Genomic DNA, 26,133 nt, shown 5'->3' on the forward strand with positions numbered 1-26,133 from the left:
CTTAGCCTTATCAGGGGGAGAAGCCTGATGGAGTTCAGCTGCTCTTACTTCCTTTGTGGGCGTGTGCTGGGGAACTGGGGTTTGCCCTGAAGTTCCTTTGTATGAATAGATGGTCCAAGGAAATGGAAAGCGTTACTTAGCACTGTCCTGCTTCTTGCTTTCAGTAGGAATCCCTTTCCATACATCCTGGGCTTTCTGTCATTTCTTTAGGTTTTGACTTTGCCTCTTTTGTGAAAGAATGAAGCCTGACTTGACCTGGATTACATTTTACTTTGCCTTTTAAAACCGGCAACAGTGCAGTGCACTTTTGCCGTGGGTCAGGTAGATTCAGGGTTGTGGCTGTTCTCTTCTCAATGTGGGGATTGACTGCCCCCTGGTGGAAGTATCAGGTGACTGTCCACTGTGACTCTGCCTAGGAGTTCCTAGGAGATCACATTGATGAGAGCTAAAAAGCCTGTCAGGCAATTCCTGGTTTTCAAAACTGCATTATTTTAATTATGCTATAATATGCATATGATGTAATAGGTACTTATTGATTTACTGAATGCAAAAGGAAAAGCGGGAATGAGATTTCTTTTCCCATTAACTCCTTGGACAGGTTACATCATATATTACAGTACCGATGTGAATGCAGAGATACATGACTGGGTTATTGAGCCTGTTGTCGGAAACAGACTGACTCACCAGATACAAGAGTTAACGCTTGACACACCATACTACTTCAAAATCCAGGCACGGAACTCAAAGGGCATGGGACCCATGTCTGAAGCTGTCCAATTCAGAACACCTAAAGGTAATGGTCCCCAAGCTGAGGGTTTTGTTGTGTGTGTTTTTAGTGGGGCTATGCTTACGCCATCACTTGAGCATATAGAGTCTATGGATAATATATGAAGTCTTAATGATGAGCTTGTGAGCCGTGGTGTGAAGATTTATCCCAGAATGATTTCTTAGGTATTCATTGACCACCAAAACAGTGCTCCCTGGGGTACTAGCCTAAACATATCACATAAAAGACGACACTGGCTCCAGGCTCTTTGGGGCAGATGAATTGTAGTGATCTAAAAGTTTTTACCAGTCAGATCAGATGTGATTATTTTGGTTCCATATAGAGAAATAGTGTGTTCTTGTGATGGATGGTTCAACTCATGCAGGCTCTTAACCTGAAAGACTTATTTGCGGACCTTATAGAAAGAAAGAAGGAAACTTAAAAGGACCTTTTAAATAAAACCCTAGATAAGAAAATGAAGATAAAGCATTGAACCAAGTGAGCTTAGGCTAATAAAATTTAACTGGGGACTGAATCTAAGGAATTATGAAAGCCCTGTGTGAATTTAATTTCTGTTAGCACTAAAGTCAAGATTCAATTTGTTTGGAAGTTGGTGGGGGTTTTACTTTTTTTCCTTTTAAAAAGTTCTGCCTGTCCCATCTTCAAAGCTTGTGATCCTTGCTCTTGTTTTTTCTTCCCCCGTGCTTGGCCTGTTAGCGGACTCCTCTGATAAAATGCCTAATGATCAAGGTAAATGAGTAGATGGCCTCTCTTTCCTTTCCTTTCTTTTGTGACCTATTAGCTTTTGATTTTTGTTTCTTTTTTTTTTTTTTCCTTGAAAAATCAGCACCATGTATTAAAAGCCACATATTTATTGGCCAAAGTAGAGTTGAGTCCATGTTCTGAAAAGCTGGGGAATATATATAGGAGCTAACCAGGCTGGCAGAAGAAAAGTGAGTCAATGAACTGCATCCTGCAGCTGTAGGAGATTGGTTTTAAGTGTAGATCAGATCATCCTTTATGCTAAGATATTGAAGTTCTGTAGCAACGATAGGCATTTGAGTCATGATTAGACAAATCATACCAATTGTTCATATTTGTAGCATCTAGAATTTTATTAGTGTCTCTAAGTGGAAAGCTGTGATCACATTCAGTGAATATCCTTTTTTCCTCTTCCCACAAAGAACCTACAAATTTACCTTACTAAATGTTGTGATTCTCTCTGCGACTAAATTAGTGCTTTGTTTATTCTGTTACCATAAACTTAATTCAGAGCTCTTTTTTCATTTCTCTCCTTAAATATACTGATCATATTAAAAGAGGACTGAAACTCTTTGTAATGAAAACTTAAGCCGGGTATGGTGCCTCATGCCTATAATCCCAGCGCTTTGGGAGGCCGAGGTGAGAGGATCACTAGCCTGGGCAACAAAGTGAGACCTCCCCTCTACAAAAAATGGGGAAAAAAAGCTAGCCAGGCATGATGGTGCACACCTGTAGTCCCAGCTACTCCGGAGGCTGAAGCGGGAAGATTGCTTGAGCCTGGGAGATGGAGGCTGGACTGCAGTGAGCCATGATCACACCACTGCACTCCTGCCTTGGTGACAGAGTGAGACCCTGTCTCAAAAAAAGTAAAATAATAAAATAATAGTAATAATTGAAGTGGGAACTTAGGAAACAGGGGCCTCCACGTCACCATTCTTGAAACCATCCGTCAGCAGTCTTTACACGGTAACTGAGGGATAGCTATACTTTGTGATTTTCATCTCTGGGAAGTCAGTTAATGCTAGTATGATTTCCATATTGAGAGCGAACATTAAAAGGAAATTTAATGATTGCTCTCTTAGTTTAAGAGTAGTTCTTAGAAATGCAACGTATTTGGATCTTGGCTAATGGCAAGAAGAGTCAGAACTTGATGTATGAAGTTTTCCAAAACACTTTGGAAATGTGTTTGCATTCACTGAGTCTTTTGTTGTACATTGGAGAAACTGCAAACATACTTTCTGTTGTGTGAAAGTGCAGGAGTATAAAAATATCCATAGTATATATATGCGCAGAATATAAATGAGCTCATTGTTTTCTCACTGCATTCAATAGCCAGAGTGCAGTTCTTAGCTGCATGCCACCTCTGGTATTACCCATTGATATTTTTGGTGCTCGGTTCATCCTTGGAATTTTTGTTCACAGTTTACATTTAAGAGAAAAAATGTTGGGAAATATGGGAATATAAATCATCCAGTTTGTTAATAATTTGTGTTCTTTGACAATTGTATACATAATATGGTGCTCTGGATAGTTTGGCTTAAATGCAGCCTACCTGTCAACTAAGTACACTCAAACCTGAAGAGCTTTGCAGGTGCTAAGCCAGCTAGACTTTGTCATAGTGAAAAGCATATGAGGAACAACTGGACTCTTAATATATGGTGTGTGTCATTTGGGAGAAATGATGGCCTCAGAAGTAAGGAGATAAAGTAATATGTGTGGACAATGGAAAAAGGCCAGGGACTGTGAGTAAATTCTAGAATATGCCCTTTTAGATATCCAAGAACTCCTGTTACCTTCTTTTGAGGGGTTTTAAGCTTCTGGAAATATAGCAAACATTGTTTTAGTCACTAAATTTATTCTGCTAGATGAACTACATACAGAAAACTTCAGATTTCAATTTTTTTCATTTGCCCAAATATGTGTGTGTGTATATATATATATATATCTCCTGATAATTTATAGAAGTACTTGACATTAGCTCTAATGTTTTGCAGAGACACCTCGTTTATACATTCCTAGTAAGGCTTTATTTGTAGAAATAACTCTCATTTATAAGTGTTTTCTGAAGCTTCATGCTCTCTGCCTCTGTAAAGGGAAGATTATACTCTTTCCTGAAGATTTATTATGCTTGTAATAGGAGTAGTTAACATTTATGGAACATTTACTATGTGTCAGGCAGTATTAAAAATATTTTATGGTATTAAATTTCCATTTAATCCTCACAACAGCTTTGTGAAGTGGATACCATTATTATCCCTGTCTTACAATGAGAAAACTAAGACCCAAAATGAATAGTTTTAAATAACTTGCCCAAAGTTAAACAGTTGTATATGATGGAGCCAATATACAAGTGCAGTCAGCCTATTCAACAATGTGCTAGATTAGCCTCCTAGCTAACTTCATGAAGCAGCTTTTACTTTGCAGTTCTTTCAGACCTCTTTTCAGGAGAAGTATGGTATTGCTTTCTGGGCATAGACCTTAGACTGATACCTTTGCTCTGCTGGGAAAAGGTCCTTGTATTTGCCTTTCCCAAGCCGCTTTTCCTGTAAACGTGAAGAGCAAAAGTCAAGACCAAGTTTAAGATTTTTTGAAAAAACTGGTGTTTGCACTTTCTGAGGCCTCCTCCTAGGGTGGTCCCAGGCCTGAGGTCAGCAGCCTCACTTAGTGTGTTCCCTGATGATGGATTAAGAGACAGTGTCTTTTTGAGTAACTAGGAGAAAGACTCTTTTTTTTCAATCTCTGAATGTTCAGGTGACTGAGCAGGAACTGAGAACCTGATTTGAACTTCCATTTACCTTCCTGTTTCTGCTCAGGGTAACTTTATATTCAGAAGGAAAACTTTCTAATTTGAGAAAAGAAAAGAATCTGAACGATACTGATGCCTGTTAGTTCAGATCCACATAGCCAGGTCCCTTGGAAGAGTATAGTTCTTTAATATAGACATTAACCTAATTAGTCCCCTTGGTTCCTTTTCTAAGAGAAGCTCCTCTGAGCAATCCTTTGGGAACTGCTTCCTAAGCTAGAGAAACAGTACCTGCTGTCCCACCTTCTAAACAGTAGTGACAGCTCACAGCTGTGAGACAAGGTTGTCAGTCTTTCAGCTGCCTCATTGCATAGGAAGCTATACCTTAGTTTGCTTTGCACACATAGACTATAGATCCCCATGATTCATGTGCTACTTCATTTTCTCACGTACAGAAGAGACTAAAAATTGTGTTTTTTGTTGAAAACACTCACTAGCTATGAAGTGGATTGTCATACCAAATGTGTGGGGTCATTGTTGACATGATTTCTTCTCCTTTAGCCTCAGGGTCTGGAGGGAAAGGAAGCCGGCTGCCAGACCTAGGATCTGACTACAAACCTCCAATGAGCGGTAAAGCCCTTCCCATGGCGTTTTTTTGCTTACTATGGACATGAAGCAGTTTCGCTTAAATTTTTGAAATGTCTTTTATAGCTTGTGTGTGGTGGGTTGTAGCATATTAACCTGTTTTCTTTTATTACTAGATCTAGCTTTAGACATTTTCTGACAAATGTTTGCCAAATTACTCCAAGCTCATTCATCATAGGATTCATAAATAAAATTGTTTCCCCTCTTATCCAACTTAAGATTGATTCCTGAACAAATTGTTCTTCCTGTTGCCTACTGCCTCTAGAAAAGAGTTAGAATTTTGCTTTCAAAAATAAACCCAATAGTGGGATTAGCCACCATCCAAAACAAGCCAAACAAATGCCTTTAGAATCATTAAGTTCTCCCAGTACTACTACTTACTGCAGCGTTTTCAGTTTAGTAATTCTAGAAGATTCTTCCACTCTCCTAGCCTTCCTGAGAGCTGGTGCCTTCTAATTTAATGATGACACCCCCATCTTTACAGAACTTCACCATTTATAAGTTACTTTCACACATGAAGTCAAATTTGATTCTCACAACACGGTGAGCAGGGAGAACAGGTACCATTATTTCCAGTTAATACATTCAGAAACTCAGTGAAGAAGGAATGTGCATGGGGCCACCCGCTAATGATGGCAGTCCTAGAACCAAAACTCAGGGCTTCTAATTTCTGTGCTTTTTCCACTGTCACATTCAGCCTAAAAAGCAGGGGTCCTATACCAGACATGGGAATCTAGAGTGGCAAAATGTCCCCTGAAGTAGTTACTAGGAATGACCCTTACTATTCACATATGGAAGAGATAGACATATGAGAGAAACGCCTATCCTCTAGTAACTCATAGTCTAATTGTGGGAATACAATGACGTCTTAATCTCCAGCTATCTATTTAAATCAAAAGTGGAACTGCCCAGATTTTAATGAAATCAGCCTTAGAAGAACCAGACAAACTTGCATTCTTCTAGAAATAAATATGCTCCAAGTTCTGGGACTCTGTTTATGAGTTTCTCCTTCTCCTGCATATGTGACATTTATATGGTGTCCACAGTATAATTTTTAAGGCTGTGAGGGAAGTAATTACTCCTTTGTCTTTCTTTTATTTATGTATTCACTCATACATGCATTTTTGTTTTGGGGGGAGTTTTTTAGAGAGTCTCGCTTTGTCGCCCAGGCTGGAGTGCTGTGGCATGATCTCAGCTCACCGCAACCTCCGCCTCCTGGGTTCAAGTGATTCTTCTGCTTCAGCCTCCTGAATAGCTGGAATTACAGGTGCCCACCACCATGCCCAGCTAATTTTTGTGTTTTTAGTAGAGTTGGGGTTTTACCATATTGGCCAGGCTGGTCTCGATCTCCTGACCTCAGGTGATCTGCCCATCTTGGCCTCCCAAAGTGCTGGGATTACAGGCATGAGCCGCCATGCCCAGCCCACATGCATGTTTTTAAAGATGTAGGCTCTATGTGGCAAGCTGTGGGAGCAAGAGGAGTAGGTAACAAACTACCTGATAAAGGAAAGCTTCCTCGAAGAGGTGCTGTCTAACCCGGGTCTTCGAGGATGCTAGAAAATTGCTAAATGTCAAGAAAGAGATTGGACGTGCCAGGAAGCAATATCACCATGTGCAGAGGCATGGCAGTATATTAATAAAACAGCCTCTCCAGGGGTCACACTGCATAGACAGGGCAGAGACTGAGTTGAAAACACAGGTTAGAATCAGCCTGTCAAAAACTCAAGTACCAGTGCTAAGACTTTTGCGCTTTATGCTACAAATAACATGTAAAGTATCTGACACCACTGGTGCACTATGACTTCCATCTTCTGTTATGATAACAGAATAAGTTGGGGGCTAAGAGTATGAAATCAGGGAAGAGGAATTAGGAAACTGTTACAGTAGTCCAGATGAGGCATAAAGAGATAGCATATATATTGTCCCTGGTAGGACTGTTCATTGGCAGCTCACTTTTGCTGTATCTTAGAAGAAAGCTTTTGTCCAGCTCACATGTTAGAGGTCAGATGCAGGTAAATTAGAATTTTTCACAGTTAAATGCAGGAAAGAACCACCTCCACCTCTGCCTGCCTCCCTCATTTCAGCTCCCCAGCCTCTGATATGCAATGCCCACCCTGACAAGTACCCAACCCAGTGGTTCAGCACTGCTGTCAATACAGTGTTATGGAAAGCTGTATTCTAATATGAACAGTATAGTCCATTTTAGCAGCCCCAGTACCATGGTGTTTCCCAAATATAAAAACGTTATTTTATTGAAGGTCAGTATGTACAGTTTAAGTTGTCTGTCTGCTTACCTTTTTCTCATAAATAAAGGATAAAAATGATTGAACCAAATGTAGAATAAACTTTTAAGCCCTTCTAAATCAGCCCCAGATTTATCACTGGGCTTAGATGTAGCCTATAAAAATCAAAGAAGCAAAGTTGGAGGATCAGCTAACCCAGCATTATGGAAGGGACTCCCACAATGAGTGTAAGTTGGGATTCGAACATAAATTTATAAGCCAGGTTGTTGTGAGAACCACTTCAAGAGATTTTTTTAAATACACATTCCAGGCCATCCTTTGATGATAGGCTTTTCTTCCACAATATCTCACACTGGCAGGCTGCCTCTTAAGTACGAAAGATCCATTACTTGGCAAGGCAGCTCATCCCATTATATACCTCTGATTGTTAGAAAGTTAAGAGAGTGAGTAGCTAGAAGGAAAGACACCAAATATCCATGGTGGTTAGACATGTGTGGTGGGATGTGCCACATTTTATAATATGAGCATGCATAACTTGAGTAGGGAAGCAAAGAAATATGTTTCAAGAAATGGAAGACAGCCAGACGTAGAGCTAGATTACAAAGCCTGGACCTCGTCCTTTCAGCAATGAGGAAATAAAGTAGGAAGAAGGAAAAGAAAATCCAAATATCTTCCGGGTCCTAAATGATCCGGCCTCTGCAGCTTCTCCTGCTCATGCCTTTTTTTCTCCTCACTTCCTTCCTTCTGACTTGCATCTCTCTCTCTTTAACAGCACTGGCTGCATTTCTCTTCCTTGAGAAGAGCTTTTTCCTGCCTCAGGGTCCTTCCCCTTGTTTGATGGGATCTTTCTTCTCATTCAGATCTCAACTCAATGCCATCTTCTCAGAGAAACTTTTTCTAACCACTCAACTTAAATTAGCTACCCAGACACTCTGTATCATATCCCCTCGTTTTCTTTTTTCACACCATTCAGGTGAAACTAATAAATAAGAAACTAGTAATTTCTTATCATTTGACCCCATTCCCTCCACCAAACAGTCACATCTTTGTTTTTCACCATTGCACCCCTAGTACCTAGAGCAGTGACTGATACACAGTAACCATTCAGTAAGTGTCATACTTCAGACCTACTGTTTCTTAAAGTTGAACAAGAGAATTAACTCTGCATAGGCTGTGTATTTACAAAAACAGACTTTGCATGCAGTTTTTATGATCTCAGATATCTGTATGTTGGGGAAAACCTTTGCTTTGTATGAATGAACATTTTTAAATGGTTTTGAAAACCAGAAAACTAAATGGTTTATAAGTGGTGCTTTACAAGATGAGTTTATTTATCACATGAGACACCAGAGAGGCAAGATTCTTTATCCGTCTAAGTATTTCTCAACCTTTGAAAGCTCTTGAATGTTCAGTACAATTTGAGAAGCTTTAATTAAGCACTGTCTTTGAGCAGTCTCTGTCTTGAGCACTGTTGATAGGACAGACTCTTAGCTGTCTAGGAGCTCATCATCTAGAAGAGAGAGCCATGTTCACGTGGCACTTTTATATAAGGCAGAGCAGTGAGTATTATGAAGAAGTTCACGTGAGATATCAGTGGTTCTGTAGCTTGATAGTATGCATGTTTCAGATTCTCTAACACTAACAATATACCATTTCTCCTCTGCAGGCAGTAACAGCCCTCACGGGAGCCCCACCTCTCCTCTGGACAGTAACATGCTGCTGGTCATAATTGTTTCTGTTGGCGTCATCACCATCGTGGTGGTTGTGATTATCGCTGTCTTTTGCACCCGTCGCACCACCTCTCACCAGAAAAAGTAAGAAGCCCCAAATGCACCCTGTAGATTTTTGACATCTTTTGCTTCCATGTGACTTCCATATGCAGAGTGATACACAAAGTTAAGATATAAAAATACATGAAAAGAAATTTCAAATATTTTAAAAGAAAATGGGAAGTAGGTCCTCTTATGTGTATCAGTCAGCGTCCTGGCAGAAAAGAGGTGGCACATTTAAAAGGATTTCAACAGAGGTAATTTACAAAGTCATAGGTGAGGTTAGAGAAAACTAGCGGGATATTCAGAGGCTAGCAGCAACAATAAGACACCATCATCCTTGGGACTGAAAGGGCAAGAGGAGAGAGCTGTTTTCGAAGATCCGAAACAGTAGGAGAGGGCTTCCTGACAAGAGCAAGGTGGGAGCTAGAGGCATGTGGCCATTGCCAGCCTCCTCCCAAAGGACAGTGGCAGAAAAAGAAACACTTCCTACCCTCCAGCCTCTTGCCAGTGCCTAGTATTAGCCAACCCAGCTGGAAGCCAGGAAACCCAGCAGGATTGCCAAGTAGATAAAGTTAATTTAGCTCAACCTCTCAGGTCACAGAGCCAACTAGAGCATAGATATGGTGAGGAAAGTGGTAAGTGTCTGGCATTGCTGGTCACCCGTTTGGAGCACCGTCCGTACGTGCCCATAGTGAACCCGATGCACAGGCGTCTGTGGGCATTCTTACAGGCTGTGTCACAGCACAAATGCCAGCCCAGTGGAAGAACACCATAGGCCTGTCATTCTAAATCTAAGTTTAAGAATGTTTTTAAAGAAGTGCTACCGAGTATAGAGGGTGGGGGTGGGGGTGGGGTTGCTTTAATTAACAGGAAAGGATCAATTTATCGGTTTCTCAGAGAGATTAAATCGCTGCTAGCCTTGAACTCTTCTGGAATTTTGAGGCTTGTGGCTAATGTTCTAAGTGCAAGTAGCAGGGGGGCTCAGTTACTGATACTGCCATATGGACAAGCAACCTATTCCCTCAAGGTTATGCAGTGTTTGCTAATACTGTCCATGCCTGCACTTGGAAGAATCCTTGATCCTAAATTACATTCAGCTCAATTATCTGGTTAGCAAAACAGATAGAAAAAAAGGGGGGGACTCCTGAATTATTCCTAATAGCAAAACCATAATATGGATAATAAAATGATTTTAGTTGCAATATCTTGAAAGATCATAAGATGGGGGTGTTGCTCCACAAGAGAAAGAGAAATTCGGCCAGGCGTGGTGGCTCACACCTATAATCCCAGCACTTTGGGAGCCCAAGACGGGTGGATCACGAGGTCAAGAGATCGAGACCATCCTGGTCAACATGGTGAAACCCCGTCTCTACTAAAAATACAAAAATTAGCTGGGCATGGTGGCGCACGCCTGTAGTCCCAGCTACTCCGGAGGCTGAGGCAGGAGAATTGCTTGAACCCAGGAGACAGAGGTTGCGGTGAGCTGAGATTGCGCCATTGCACTCCAGCCTGGGTAACAAGAGCAAAACTCCGTCTCAAAAAAAAAAAAAAAAAGAGAGACAGAGAAAGAGAAATTCGTGTCTGTGTGATTATCCACGCAGACTTCATCTGCCCAAGGCAAGGATGCATGTGTTTAATAATCATAAATTTGTTCATTTTCACTGTACTGGGCAAGTACAGGCTACCTTGTAATTGCTACTGGTAATAACTTTATGTCATTTTTTATAGGTTATGTGATATTTTAAATCACTCTTTCTTTTGTCCAAATGAAATAGCTTTCCATAGCTTGTACTCTGTCACTTTTTCAAGAAAAAGGAGGCTTCTTTTATAAGCCTTCTGGCCACTGCCTCTTACAGTTCTTCCTTTTTTTTCTTTTTTTTTGAGATGGTGTCTCACTCTGTCACCCAGCCTGGAGTGCAGTGGCATATTCTCGGCTCACTGCAACCTCCACCTCATGGGTTCAAGTGATTTTCCTGCCTCAGCCTCTTGAGTAGCTGGGATTACGGGCATCCGCCACCACGCCCAGCTAATTTTTGTTTTTTTTTCTTGAGGTGGAGTCTCGCTCTGAGACCAGGCTGGAGTGCAGTGGCACAGTCTCGGCTCACTGCAACCTCTGCCTCCCGGTTCAAGTGATTCTTCTGCCTCAGCCTCCCAAGTAGCTGGGGCTACAGGCACATGCCACCACGCTTGGCTAATTTTTGTATTTTTTTTAGTAGAGATGGGGTTTCACCGTGTTGGTCAGGATGGTCTCAATCTCTTGACCTTGTGATCCGCCTGCCTTGGCCCCCGCAAAGTGCTGGGATTACAGATGTGAGCCACCATGCCCAGCCTAATTTTTGTATTTTTTAAGTGAAGACAGGGTTTCACCACGTTGGCCAGGCTGGTCTCGAACTCCGACCTCAAATGATCCGCCCCCTCGGCCTCCCAAAGTGCTGGGATTACAGGCATGAGTAGACCAGCTGTCTACTTTTAATAGTGGAAAGCTATTATTTTTAAAGCTGCAAAGACTACATTTTTTTTCTACTCTAGAACTTTTCTTCAAGCCTCTTTATTTGGCATTTCACATTTATCTATATTAACTTGATTTTATATCTAGTTTTAGAAATATTGGGATCTTTATTCTTTTATTAAAAGAATATGAAAACCAAAATGACAGAGAATTCCTTAGTGCTTTGGAAGACTTCAAATTTAAAGTAAAATTTTTTTTAGATGGGGTCTTGCTCTGTTGCCCAGGCTGGAGTGCAGTGAAAGGATCTCAGCTCACTGCAACCTCCGCCTCCTGCGTTCAAATGATTCTCCTACCTCAGCCTCCCAAGTAGCTAGGATTACAGGCATTTGCTACAATGCCAGGCTAATTTTTGTATTTTAGTAGAGATGGAGTTTTACCATGTTGGCCAGGCTGGTCTTGAACTTCTGACCTTAAATGATCTGCCTGCCTCAGCCTCCCAAAGTGCTGGGATTACAGGCATGAGCCACCATCCCTGGGCTCAAAGTAAATTTTAAAAATAAGGTATTCAGTCTTCAGATTGAGAGTAAGAAGATGAGTTGGTAATAGGTTCTATTCTCTGTATTGGCATGTCCTACAGATTTGGGTCCCTTTGTTGAAAATCATCCTATCAGAGGGCTTTCCCCTTGCCCACTTCTCTGGTGATCTGCTTTGCAAGTATTCCATTGACTATTGAAAAATATAAGTGAGCTTTTCTTATTACTTTGCTTCCTCTGTAATACCTGAGGTTCATTTAGATGGTAGCTGTTTATAGAGTCTTACAACCTCAAAATTGACAGAGCATTTAGAGAATCTAAACCCTCGTTGGTTCTCAGAACATTCCCCCTTAGCCCCCGACTGGCAACAGATGAGCTGGGCTTCTCCTTAGAAGCCATCAGATGAGAACTACCTCAGCACACTGCCATCAAATCTGAAGCCTTTCTACATTGGTAATCATTGTTTCCTCCTCCCTCCTAAGTGTACTTCCCCTGTTTAAAGCCAGTTTTACCCTTTATCCCCTGAATCTCATTGTCTTCCATTTTTCTAAGACCTTTTACCTTCAATTCTTCCTCTCTCCTGCATAGCTGACCTCTTACTCATTATTGGCTGCCTTTTCAGTGTTTAAGTGTGCTCTAACTTCTTCCAGCTTAAGGAATAATTATAATTATAACCCCCCCACCCCCTGTATGGTCCTTATCACTGGCTCCTTACAAACCTTCCTTCTCCTTCACCACAGAATTCCTTGATTACTTGCTTATACTCATATGTTTGTTTGCTGCCTACCCATGCACCAGTCCTTTCTAATCTTTATTCTGCCCCTACGACTTCACCAGAATTGCTTTTGTGGAGGTCACCAGTGACCCCCATATTGCTAAAGGCAAAGAACATTTTTCATTTCTCGTCTTAGTCTTTCAACAACATTTAACATAGTCACCTGTTCCTTCTGGAAACATTTTCTTCTGTATCCATAACAGCATGTTTTTGTTTCTGTTTTTGTTTTCATAGGCCCTCCTGTCTACCTAGCCATCAAATACAGACACTCCTCAGGGCCTGGGCCTGGACTTACTCTCTTCTTCTTCTGTGTTCTCCCCAAGTGATCTTATCTGCTCCCATGCCTTCAGCATTCCAGCTACTCTTGTATTTCTGTCTCCAGCCAAGACCTCCCTCTTCTGAGTATCAGACTTGCACGCCCAGTTGCCTCTTCTACATTTCCTCTTGAATCTCTCAGAGACACTTCAAATTCAGCACACCCAGAACATAATTCATCATCTTTTCAGGCAAACCTGCCTCTACTCCTTTATTCCCAATGTTAAGTGGCTTAAACCAGAAACCTTAGCATCATCATCAACCTGTCATGTCTGCCTCCCAGATAGCTTTCACATCTGCCTCTTGCCTGTATTCCCACTGTCCCACACCACCATCAGTCGTGGCTGAGATTCCAGTAGCATCCTAGCTGGTCTCGTCTTCTGTCACCCACCTACAGAGCCATTCTTCACATCACAGCTGGTGTAAAGTGTTAACTCAAAAGTGAGCTCCTTACTCTCTTGCTTAAAACCATTGAATGGTTTCTCATTACTCACAAAGGGAAGTTCAGATTCTTAGCTTGCTCTAAAACTTCTTTATGATCTGGTCCCTGACTACCTTTCCAGTATTATTTCACATCATTCTCTGCAAGGTTGACTATGTCTCCACCACTCAGGCTTTCTTAAAGTCCTTCTGATATCCCACCAGGCCATTGCTGTCTACTTTAGGGTTTTGACATAAGCTGATTTCACCACCTGGAATGTTCTTTCTGTTCTCTTTAGGTCTTAGCTTAAATGTCACTTCTTCCTCTAGGTTTTTCCTGTTCAGCTTAGATCCAACTATTAAGAAGTTGCTCTAATACTTGGCATTTCAGAACATAAGCTCAGAACATTTAAAAATTAATAGTTCAACATCTGTATTCTTCACTTGTCCAAAAATTCTGAGGGCATGGCGGTCTAGCACAGGGTCTGGCATATCCTGGGTACCCAGTATGTCCTTATTAGGGGAAAGTAAGAGAGAAAGTGGAGAAGCTAAAGTATAGAGAAGCAGACATTGTTGTCCCCATTCTTGACTTTACCTAGTTGGTGGTCATAGTTTGGCAGCCTTAAAAGTTGTTCTGGCCAGGCGCAGTGGCTCCCAGTTGGGAGGCCGAGGCAGGTGTATCACCTGAGGTCAGGAGTTCAAGACCAGCCTAGCCAACATGGTGAAACCCTGTTTCTACTAAAAATACAAAAATTAGCTGGGTTTGGTGGCAGGTACCTGTAATCCCAGCTACTCAGGAGGCCGAGGCAGGAGAATCACTTGAACCCAGAAAGCCAAGGTTGCAGTGAGCTGAGATCATGCCATTACATTCTAGCCTGGGTGACAAGAGTGAAACTCCATCTCAAAAAAAAAAAACAAATTGTTCCCTCCCTCTTTTATAAGCCATAGACTTTCCCTCTAATCCATTGTTATGTTTCTACATTGCTCTAGTTGGAAACTTGGGGATGAACCTTCTGGTTTAGAGATTATGTAATGAAAAATGCTATGTTAACCTTTTAACAGTCAAAAAAAGTCACAAGGCAGGATTCAAACATACCCTGGTAAGTATCTCTAAATACGTGTGGACAAAATAGAGATATATTTACTCTTCCCAGGAGCAGACTTGTTGTTTGGGGGCTGGGGTATGTTTTTAGTTTTTGCCTTTGCTTGAAACATCTCTCAGAAAGGCAGTTTTATCACTCAAGCCTTTTGACGAGTATGTTCAGACGAGTTACTTTTTAAAAGCTCCTCTTAACTTCGTGCCTAGGAAACGAGCTGCCTGCAAATCCGTGAATGGCTCTCATAAGTACAAAGGGAATTCCAAAGATGTGAAACCTCCAGATCTCTGGATCCATCATGAGAGACTGGAGCTGAAACCCATTGATAAGTCTCCAGACCCAAACCCCATCATGACTGATACTCCAATTCCTCGAAACTCTCAAGATATCACACCAGTTGACAACTCCATGGACAGCAATATCCATCAAAGGCGAAATTCATACAGAGGTACCATTTTAAGTGCAGGGTTTTTTTCTCAAATGTTAGGAGGCTGTTTTCATTTAAATCATTTTTTTTTTCCTGAGGTTGCTTTAATTTGGTGATTCCTATATGAGATCAGACTTAGAGAAATATGTGTTATAAGATGTGTTAACATATGCTAAAGAATAGCTAGCTTGTTATGGGGAGAGGTTCTGTACCCATACGAGACAATCTTACAGCTCTTTTAGGTCTCTCATCAGGCTTTAGCAGTGCGACATTCAAGCATTTGAGGCAAGGTAGCCCATGTCTGTGCATTTCATTCTGCTCCTTCAGCTGGTCCAGCTAGCATTGTGGTATTCAGAATGTTCTTGGACTGGATGCTCTTACAGACACCATATGAAGTGTGGTGGGCAGCATTGTGATGTCCACATTGATTCAGCAGGAACTCCTGTGATGCTCTAATGATCATTTTCCTCTTTATTTCACTTCTTGCAGAAACATCTTGTCCCCGTTACGTTGTCTGTGAATTCTGAATCCCCTACTAGAAGTGTTTTACTGTTGAGGCTGCTCAGTGGCGTAGGGCGCATGCTTGTAACTAACCTCCACATTTAACATCTAGGGCATGAGTCAGAGGACAGCATGTCTACACTGGCTGGAAGGCGGGGAATGAGACCAAAAATGATGATGCCCTTTGACTCCCAGCCACCCCAGCGTAAGTAGAAGCTTCGCTTTTCCTCAGTGCTACCAATCTGTCCAGTCATGTAGGGGAACAATTATGAATGATCTTTTTGTCTTCACTTGATCCTAACACAAAGATAATCTACCAAAGCTTTGACACCTTGAAGGAAGAAATACCAAACACTTGCCATATTTTGCAACAAATACTATCCTTGAGGCTAGCGTCTTTATGTTTAGGGTAAATAAGCTGAAGATACAATTTCTCCTGTCTCCCAGGAATAGGGAAGTAACCAGTCTCCCTAAAAGTGCATCATATCTCTATGGGAGAGATGGGAAAGGCTCCCTCCAGATGGGCTGAGGATGGCCTGATGTTACAAGTTTTCGTTATGCTTCCTGACATCAGTGCTGATGAGCACCTATGGATTTTTTTTTTTTAATTAATAGATTTGAAGGCCAAGCAAGGTGACTCACACCTATAATCCTAGTGTTTGGGGAGACCAAGGTGGGAGGATTGCTGGAGGCCAGGAGTTGTAGACCAGCCTGGGCAACGAAGTGGGACCCAATCTCTACAAAAAATTAAAAATTAGCCATGACAAAAAGTAGCCGGGCATGGTGGTGCATGTCTGTAGTCCCAGCTACTCAGGAGGCTGGGCACAAGAACTGCTTGCACCTGGTAGGCAGAGGTTGCAGTGAGCTGAGATCATGCCATTGCACTCCAGCCTGGGTGACAGAGTGTGATTCTGATTTCATGTAAAAAAAAAATTTTTTTTTTTAAAAAGCTGGGCATCGTGGCACACAACCCAGCTACCCAGGAGGCTAAGGTGGAAGGATTGCTTGAACCCAGGATTTAAGGTTGCAGTGAGCGATGATTTTACACCAGTGCACTCCAGCTTAGGCAACAGAGCAAGGGCCAGTCTCTAAATTAATTAATTAATTAAAATAATAAAATTATATAAAAGTAGTGGACTTTATATTTTAGAATAGCTTTAGGTTTACAGTATGGATTTTTTTTTGAGACAGAGTCTTACTCTGTCGCCTAGGCTGGAGTGCAGTGGCACAATCTTGGCTCACAGGTTCAAGCAATTCTCCTGCCTCAGCCTCCCAAGCAGCTGTGATTACAGGCACTTGCCACCATGCCTGGCAATTTTTTTGTATTTTTTGTAGAGTCGGGGTTTCACCATGTTGGCCAGGCTGATCTCGAACTCCTAACCTCAGGTGATCCACCTGCCTCGGCCTCCCAGAGTCCTGGGATTACAGGCATGAGCCACCACACCTGGCTGGAATTTTTTTTGTCTTTTTGAGACAGAGTCTTGCTCTGTTGCCCAGGCTGCAGTGCAGTGGTGCAATCTCAGCTCACTGCAGCCTCTGCCTCCCAGGTTCCAGCTATTCTCCTGCCTCAGCCTCCTGGGTAGCTGGGACTACAGGCATGTGCCACCATGCCTGGCTAATTTTTTGCATTTTTAGTAGAGATGGGGTTTCACCATGTTGGCCAGGCTGGTCTCAAACTCCTGACCTCAGGTGATCCACCGGCCTCGGAACCCCAAAGTGCTGGGATTACAGGCATGAGCCACTGCACCCACCCAGCCAGAATTTTTTAAACAATATTTTTCATTCTTGATTCATGCCTCACTTTGATAAGCATAAAGGTTTCTGAGCCTTGGCTGGGCGTGGTAGTGAGGTAGGAGAATCACTGGAACCCAGGAGGCAGAAGTTGCAGTGAGCCAAGATTGTGCTTTTGCACTCCAGCCTGGGTGACAAAAGCAAAACTTCATCTCAAAAAAAAATAAAGGTTTCTGAGCCCCTTTCTTTTTTTTCTTGAGATAGAGTCTTAACTTTGTCGCCAGGCTAGAGTGCAGTGGCACGATCTCGGCTCACTGCAACCTCTGCCTCCAAGGTTCAAGCAATTCTCCTACCTCAGCCTCCTGAGTAGCTGGGACTACAGGTGCGTGCCACCACACCTAGCTAATTTTTGTATTTTTAATAGAGACAAGGTTTCACCATATTGTCCAGGATGGTCTCGGTCTCCTGACTTGGTGATCCGCCCACCTTGGCCTCCCAAAGTGCTGGGATTATAGGCGTGGGCCACTGTGCCCAGCCAAGCCTTTTAAAATAATAGTTGAAATCCAAAATAAGTTAAATATCATGATTAAAACAGAAAGCAACGGGACAAACCAATTCTTTCAAACTACTGTGTCCTCTCTTGTCACAGTTTTCAAGGAAGAGAAGCCTTTCAGACTAACTAGCATAGTGGGGCTCCCAGTTCAGGGAACTCTCAGCCATCTGTCAACAAATGATGATATTTAATAGCCATGGATATCATATATTCAAAGAGGTGCACCATGGTATCGTGCACTTGGGAAAGTTCCTCATGTCCCCAGTCTTTTGGTGGATGCTCCAAGCATGTGGATGTCTGCACACCCTTTCCCTCTCCCACAAACACTCATTGTAGACAAACATGTAGAACACTGGATTACAAAAGTCAGCTTTGAAAGAGTAACACCCTATTTGTTAATAGGTAATTTCCACACAAAGTAGCTCATGCTTGTGGTCCTTGATGGAAAGAAAGTCCTGGACTTGGAACATGCGGGGGAAAGCCATGGTTTCCCTCTTATAAGAGGTGCCCTGGATGGGGTTCCCAAATTTACAGATACACATGCCCAGAAAGAGTAAATTGATCCATTCCAGTTGCTTCTGATTGATAAAGAAGATGATAGCACTGCTCCTGCTTCGTTTGTTTTGTGTAAGACTTCAGTTCCTACCTGAAATGGCTTAGTTTGAAAACTTGTAAAATTTTACTACCTTTATTTCTAGATGTATTAGTTTTAAATATGTTAAGTGAAAAAGATGTATTGTTCAGTTGATGTCATTCTTTTCTTGATGTTGGGGAAGGAGTTTGCACGAATATACAGTATTACTTAATTTGTGCCTTAATAGTTGGGTGGGTAAGTGGAATCTTTTAAGAACCTGCAACTAGATCCACTTACGGTCTTTATGATCCATTTAAGATACTGTTTTTAAAATCCACACGGCTACAGTTCTGTTTCACAAGCTAGTATTCCCTGAGCTCTGAGTCCTGGAATGATGCAGGAGCCATCATCCACCATCCACCTGCCCTGGTTTTAAATGACTGAGCAGTGCTAGGAAGGGCTTGCTGGGCCAGGACATGGTTTCATCCAAGGCCATGCACCAAAGCACTGAGTTCAGAGTCAGCTAACAGTGCTGATTTCTTACTATATTCTAGCCAAGCACATCGGCACTGCTTTATTTTTTTATTTACTTATCTACAAAGACTGGAAATGCCTTATAAAGAAAAAAAGTCAATTTTCTTTTTCCTTTGTGAGAGTCCTCGAATGCTCTCAAATTGTACTTTCATAGGTAAAAATCAGGTTTATTCCCCCTACCCCAGCCTGAATTCTGGAAAACACCGAGTCTGAAGCACCCACTTCTAAAAACTACCTGTCTTCCCCCAGAGGAGTTGCCAACTCCCCAGTTACCCTAAGAGCCCTCCTCAGACAGCTTTCCTGTGTTGTGTTCTCTTCCCGGGCACAACCTGGAGCCTCTGGTCCCCAAGAGCAGCACCTGAGGGAAAGCCCCTGTTCTGCTCCTGAAGCCGTGAGAAGGGAAAGGGCAGCCGTGCTCCAGGGTCCCAGTCATGCCGCCTGCTTGCTTGCTTGTGGCCAGGACAAGGGATAGCTGGAAAGTAAAGGCATCCATTTTATTGACCGAGATTTCTCTTAGCCAAAGTAATGTTGAATAGCCCCACAAAGACCTTAGGGAGATCCCTGGGGACAGAAGACCTTTCAATAGGCCACTAAGTATTAATTAAGTTGTATTATGAAGTTTATGAAGCCTTTGTTTAAAGAAAAAAGTTTCCCTGTATTGCTACTCAGCTTTGGCCTATTTGCCTGTTTGGTGGGGGTAGAGCTGGTTATCTTGACCTTAAACGTGCTATTTCTACAACCACTCCAAGGGAGTTCCGAAGAAAAGTTTATTCCCAGACTCTGGGCTTCTGATTTTGTCTGTTTCCATCTCAGATGGATAATGAAGCCTCATAGAAAGTTGTACATGGAATCTCTATCTTCATAGAAAGTAGTATGTAAAATCTGTGTGGAAATTTCAGATTATTTAGCTGAATGCAGTGAATTGAATCCTTAGCCAGTGTGGGAAGGAAAGAGCCATTTATTCTCTTAAATGCAGATGTATATGGCTGAGTCCCCAGACTAGAAGCAATAAAAAGATGGTGCCATCAGCCTGTGGTTCATGCTTTTAGTACTAGATGGGACCATCAGAGTTCAATTTCATTTGCATTTATTTTAAGGCATGAAAGCCGATTAAACAGCTACTTATTTATTTGGCCTAAATACCCATTAAATGCCTCATTCAGTAGTTTTAACAAAGGCAGAATGAATTAGGAATATACTGGAAAAAGAGGAGACTTCTTTCTATCCTGTTAGCAGGACAAAAATAATAGAAACCGAATTTATTATGTGTTGACTTATGGATTTATATTTTGTGACATATTCAAATAGATATTTGTAATAGCTCATGTTATCCATGTTTATTATAGTAGAATTGGAAAATATAGACAAGCCAAAAGAACAATATTTTAATCCTGACCACTCTTCCCTGCAAGATAATCACTGTTAACATTTCAGTATATATTCCTCAGACCTTTTTTTCTATACATATGTAGACATATGCAAAATAGTATGTTCATTTTTAAAAAACAAAGGTAAAAATCAATGGCTAATTGACCAGATCTAGCCAGCTGCCACCAAAAAACCAAGGGAGTGGTTGGATTGTATGGGAGGTGGGAACGGGGTGACTTTGCTCTTAAACTGTGATTTGTGTGTGTTTGTGCAAGCATGTTAAGCATTTCTCTGTCTTGTGTTCATTCACAGCTGTGATTAGTGCCCATCCCATCCATTCCCTCGATAACCCTCACCATCATTTCCACTCCAGCAGCCTCGCTTCTCCAGCTCGCAGTCACCTCTACCACCCGGGCAGCCCATGGCCCATTGGCACATCCATGTCCCTTTCAGACAGGGCCAATTCCACAGGTGAGAGATGAGGATCAAGCCCAGATGGAAACCATTCCAAAAGAGTTGGCAAGCGGAAATGGGGAAGGACTTGCCCTACTTAGAAGAGGGATTTGGAATTTTTCTGTTTTATTTACTTAGCATAACATTGCTGTGACTGACTCAAATTTGTTTCTGTAAAATTCACCCCATGTTTCCACCTAGGTTTTAAATGTTCCAGTGCAAGGTTTCCTTTTAGTAAAAACAGTATCTCTGATCACATAAGCATCCCTTGTTCCATAAACTTGCACTTTAACTCGGCCTTTTTTCCAATTTCTTTATTTCTTTTAATCCTCTAATTTGAAAGAAAAACTCATCCTGGGTGATTTCAGACACTAGTGGTTGCCTTTGCCTGGCAGTCACCCTAACACTGGGTGGGTCCAAAGGTTACTTGTTATGTACGGGGTACTTCCACTGTGGACTGAAGTGCAGATGACATCCAAGGGGCAGTGGGACCGCCAGCCATGTGGATGTGTGCCTGATGTAAACCTCAGGATTATTAAAATTAGGAAAGGATGCACAGGAATAGATCCTCTCTGAAGAAACAGGAAATTGGCATAACAATCTGTAGTGTATTTAAAGAAGTATGTTGCTAGACAAACATGTCCCAGTTTGGAAACCTTGGGAAACCACATTATCAAACAGTTTTAAGGAGGAAATGGCGAAGGTGTGGGGACAGCAAGTGGCATAAATATTGTTCTTCACTAATTGAAAATTAATATTCTTCCTCTTAGTTTTAAACGGCAATTCTAGTAACTTGCCATATATTTAACGTATTATTTTTCCACCATTTGAAATTTGCCTATTAATAATTATTACGTTACTGATAGAATTGAGTTTTGCTGGTCTGGGGAATAAGGGAATTTCAAATGAGTTCCATTTTAAAAGAACCTCAAAACTTTATGCTAGAAGTCCCAGTAATATCCCCATTCTTTTGAGTTTTTTGTTTTGTTTTGTTTTGGTGAGTTGTTTTTGTTTTTGTTTTTTTTGAGACAGAGTCTCAGTATCTTGCCCAGGCTGGAGTACAGTGGCGCCATCTTGGCTCATTGCAATCTCCACCTCCTAGGTTCAAGCAATTCTCCTGCCTCAGCCTCCAGAGTAGCTGGGATTATAGACACACACCACCACACCTGGCTGACTGATTTTTGTATTTTTAGTACAGACCGGGTCTCAAACTCCTGACCTCAAGTGATCCACCTGCCTCGGCCTCCCAAAGTGCTGGGATTACAAGCGTGAACCATTGCACCTGGTCCCCATTCTTTTAAGTTTTCATCAATCATAAACATACCCAAAACATCAAATGAAGATCAAGCTTTATTAAAGGGTGCCTAGTAATTCCCAACATTATCTACTCCCAGAGTTATTCCCTGGTTTGGAGAATGCTGCTTGAACTTGCATCTAAATTTGGCCTTCCAGGCTGAGCAAGGTGGCTCATGCCTGTAATTCTAGCACTTTGGGAAGCCGAGGCAGGAGGATGGCTTGAGCCCAGGAGTTCATGACCAGCCTGGGCAACAGGGCAAGACCCCATCTCTACAAAAAAAGTAAATAAATAAATAAAAATAAATTTGCCCTTTCTGCTGTCTCCCTCAAAATCCCAATTTAGAGTCCTGTCTTTAGGAAAGATGGTTTAAAAGATAGACAGTTACTCCAGCCAGCTGCATGAGAGCCAATCTGCCTTATAGACACAGTCTCAAACAAAACAGAGAACTAGAAAGCAGCCTCTGCACCCGCTCTTAGGAGGTTTTGTACATGCCCAACCCTGTTGCTCCATTTTTAAGGCCAAGGAATCTCACACTCTAGGATGTGGTCCTGTCTTAGTGGATGGCAGCCCCCTCCTCCTTCTTCCAGAATAGGACAGGTTTGGGGATTGGAGAGAAGCATGGCAGCTCCTACCCAGCTCTCTCCCTTGTGATCCAGTGCTGGTAAACATTCCCTTCTTTATGGACCTAGGCAGAAAGTGAAGAGAGGCAGAAAGAATAATTTGCATTACCAAGAGAGCCCATGCTTTGATGACCAGTTGGATAAAAGAAGGTAAAACTAAAGTGATGGACTAACTGAAGACCGGTTTGAAATGTAGAGCAAGTATCTATCCAAAAATGATCACAGTTCTTTTTCACTGTTGTTCTTTTCTGAGCTCTTATGTCTCTAGAGCTCAAGTGTTGCCACAGCTCGGTCCGTGTGGGCTAGGCAGGGCCAGTCTCTGGTCTAAGGGACATTCACCATGTCACCACCACTTGACATTGGAAAAGTGCTTTCCTCTTGTCCAATCACTTGGCCAGTGTAAACTCTTTGTGTCTTTAACAACTCTAAGAGGCAAGTCAGTCAGGAAGTAGGCCCCTTGCCAAAGCAGGGATTTTACTTACAGCATGGATTCTGAGCAGGCCAGTGGTTTCGCACAGTGTCAGGGAGCACCCTTCATGAAGACAGCAACATGCCTGGGGCCCCCTGGAGGCGTACAAGGCAGCCCTGGTCTGTGGTAGCAGCCCAGAGCGCTGACTCCTGTAGGCAACCCCATTTTCCTTTTTCACCTTTTACACCATTTCTTTGGCCCTCAGAAGCTTAAATATCCAGTTACAGACTGTTGAAACAGTCAGGGAAGCCTGTGTGCCCAGAACTGACCTAACATATCTGCCATACAGGCTGACACGGTCTGAACATGAGTCTACTCTTCTCTGTCCTCCTCCCTGCTATCCTTCTTAACCATCTTCTGCCCCACCCAGGATCACACAGAGGGGGGCCACCGGGTCCCCCACTGTGGGGATGGCTATGTTGAGCAAGCCTAAGAAAATAGCCTTAGCACGCCCCTTTAGGGGGTGAGATATGACCTAAGCCTCGTAGGGCCAACACAGCCAGGCACACTTGGGGAGGGTGTGTGAGTCCCTCATCCGTGGACCCAAGATCAGAGGTGGCACTCATGACTGGTGGCCTGACTCCTCAGAGCCCAAGGGGACATATTCACTGCTACCTCAGCAACAAAGGCATGGAAATGTGTTGGATTTCTGCAGATTGCTCATGCTTTACAGTGTCCCCATCTACGGGGATACATTCCAAGACCCCACTGGAGGCCTGAAATCACATGTAGTAATGAACCCTTTATATCTGTTTGCTCCATCTGATAACCAAGACAGCTACTAAGTGACTCAAGGGCAGGTAGCGTACGCAGTGTGGATAGGCTGGACTGAGGGATAATGCATATCCCCAGTGGAATGGCGTGAGATTTCATCACACTACTCGGACAGTGCACGATGTAAAGCTTATGAATTATTTATTTCTGGAATTTTCCATTTAAATTTTTAGACAGCAGTTGGCCACAGGTAGTTGAAACCATTGAAAGCAAAAGCATGGATAAGGGAGACTACTGTACTTGTTAAGGTTGAGGACTCCAGAAGTCAGAAGAGGCCTTCAGGCTACCTGATACAGTCCATTGCCCTGAGCTGTGTCCTCCCTGCCTCTCCTCACGGGTGGCGAAGGTGGTCACCAGCTCATGCTTTTGGAGTGGTCTCCCCAGGCCTTGGTGCTGCTTCTGCCCCACAGAGTGGGGGCAAGTGGTACTGGGTGTGGAAAGGTGTGTGGTGGTCCAGAGCATGGGTATGGAAGTCAGAAGGCAGGGATTCAGATTCCGCCCTGCTAGTTCTGAGTGTGCAAATGGGCAATTTGCTTAACCTCCCAGTGCCTTCCGAGTTACTTTGAGGATGGAGTGAGCTAATGAATGTAAAGCAGCTAGCATAGTGCCTGGCTTAAAGTAAGCACCCAATAATTTACAAAGAAAAGAATCTTAGCATATATTCAAGCACTGTGTCCAGCACTTTACATACCTCTCATGTAATCCTCAAAGAATTACATGTTATTCTCCCTCTTTTGTAGATGAAGAAACTGAGACTCGGAGATACTCAGTGACTTTGTCAAATTCACCTAGTTAGTATGCAAAGATTAGAGAGTCCAGGTCTGTCTGACTCCAGAGTCCCTGCTTTTCTACCCTACTGTGCTGCCTTCCAGAACAACTCTGCCCCTTCTTATATTTTGAAATTGTTACCGTGTTCTTCCTGGGCCTTCCCTTCTCCAGTCTAATCTACCCTCATTTCTTTCTCTGAATCAAAAATGCCCTTCACTTGGCATGATCTGAAAGCTGTGTGTAGAATTCTGGGCTGGTTCGTTGTCCAGTTCTCACTTGAGCTGTGGGGTTTTTGCTGTGAGGGCACACACAGTCCCTGGGGGCATGAAGGCCTATGCCATTGGCCTGTCCTGCAGTGACCACCAGGCCTTGTCAGCATCGCTGGCTACTGTCAGGTACCCCGCCAGCCTCGGTGATCAGTTACGGTTGTCTATGAAAGGCCACTCTCCAAGATCCCAGTGAGTGAAGTTTTTAATTTTCTTTTATACTTATTTATATATTAATATCTTAGTAGTCTCAAGAACCTTTACATGTACTTAAATTGTGACCTCTTAGCTGTGAGGTGAAAAACTGGAATGGCTGGTCCATGTACAAAACTGTTTGAGACTCTTTTAGACTAGTCCATTCTTATGCCTGGCAGTGGTGCTAATCCATGTTCTCTTGGACTAGCACTGATCACAAGTGCTTATTGAGCTGGTTTAGGGAACCCCAGGAAGTAGCCAAAACTCTGGGACTTTCATAGGTTTAATGGCAAAAGAAATGCTAACATTTAGACTTTCCTGCTATAGAATCTGTTCGAAATACCCCCAGCACTGACACCATGCCAGCCTCCTCGTCTCAAACATGCTGCACTGATCACCAGGACCCTGAAGGTGCTACCAGCTCCTCTTACTTGGCCAGCTCCCAAGAGGAAGATTCAGGCCAGAGTCTTCCCACCGCCCATGTTCGTCCTTCCCACCCATTGAAGAGCTTCGCCGTGCCGGCAATCCCACCTCCAGGACCTCCCACCTATGATCCTGCATTGCCAAGCACACCATTACTATCCCAGCAAGGTGAGTGAGGATGGCAGCACACCTGGAGGGACCCTTGGCTCAAGCTTGGGACAGAGTCACGCCTTCTTTGAGGTATAGCAAAGCAAATATCCTCCAAGCCTATCCCAGCAATTCAGTTAGAGTAGTAATGTGCCGTTGCCCCACCCAGGAAGTTTACAGGCTTCCCTCCTTTGGGAACACTTACAAATCAGAGAATAATTTGCTGGGGAGCAAGGGCTGACCTTTTGAATTGTGTTTTATGTGCAGCACTGTTGGTGGTAAATCCAATGGCATAGGAATGGGTAACAGATCTAGTCTCCCCAGCCCCCTGGAATCACCTCACTTCATAAGGTCCCTGCAAGCTAGAGAAGGGACCAGGGAGGCCAAGGCTTAGACTCACAGGATGGTGAAACCAGAATGAACCTCAGGATAGGGAAAGGAACCCCATGAAGAGAAGTCATTTACCCAGATCCACAAGCTCAGTAACAGTCCCCTGACCTCAAAGGCATGCTT

General features: G+C 42.8%; 1 protein-coding gene across 4 annotated transcripts in view; it reads left to right on the forward strand.

Moving 5' to 3' along the window:
* Positions 1–26,133, forward strand: part of NEO1 (neogenin 1) — a 249,381-nt gene that overhangs the window by 217,452 nt on the left and 5,796 nt on the right. For 2 of the 4 annotated variants that reach the window (XM_021667498.2, XM_064382335.1), the window contains exons 20-27: positions 599–793; positions 1,484–1,516; positions 4,833–4,901; positions 8,826–8,973; positions 14,730–14,968; positions 15,561–15,653; positions 20,521–20,679; positions 25,378–25,641. In XM_021667498.2, the coding sequence (XP_021523173.2) occupies positions 599–793; positions 1,484–1,516; positions 4,833–4,901; positions 8,826–8,973; positions 14,730–14,968; positions 15,561–15,653; positions 20,521–20,679; positions 25,378–25,641 (1,200 nt within the window). The remainder of the gene's footprint in view (positions 1–598; positions 794–1,483; positions 1,517–4,832; positions 4,902–8,825; positions 8,974–14,729; positions 14,969–15,560; positions 15,654–20,520; positions 20,680–25,377; positions 25,642–26,133) is intronic. The other 2 variants (XM_021667500.2, XM_021667499.2) reach the window with 2 other exon arrangements.

This window comes from Aotus nancymaae, unplaced genomic scaffold, assembly GCF_030222135.1.
Source record: "Aotus nancymaae isolate 86718 unplaced genomic scaffold, 86718_ANA_hifiasm-v0.15.2.pri h1tg000003l, whole genome shotgun sequence".
Taxonomy (NCBI): Eukaryota; Metazoa; Chordata; class Mammalia; order Primates; family Aotidae; genus Aotus; species Aotus nancymaae.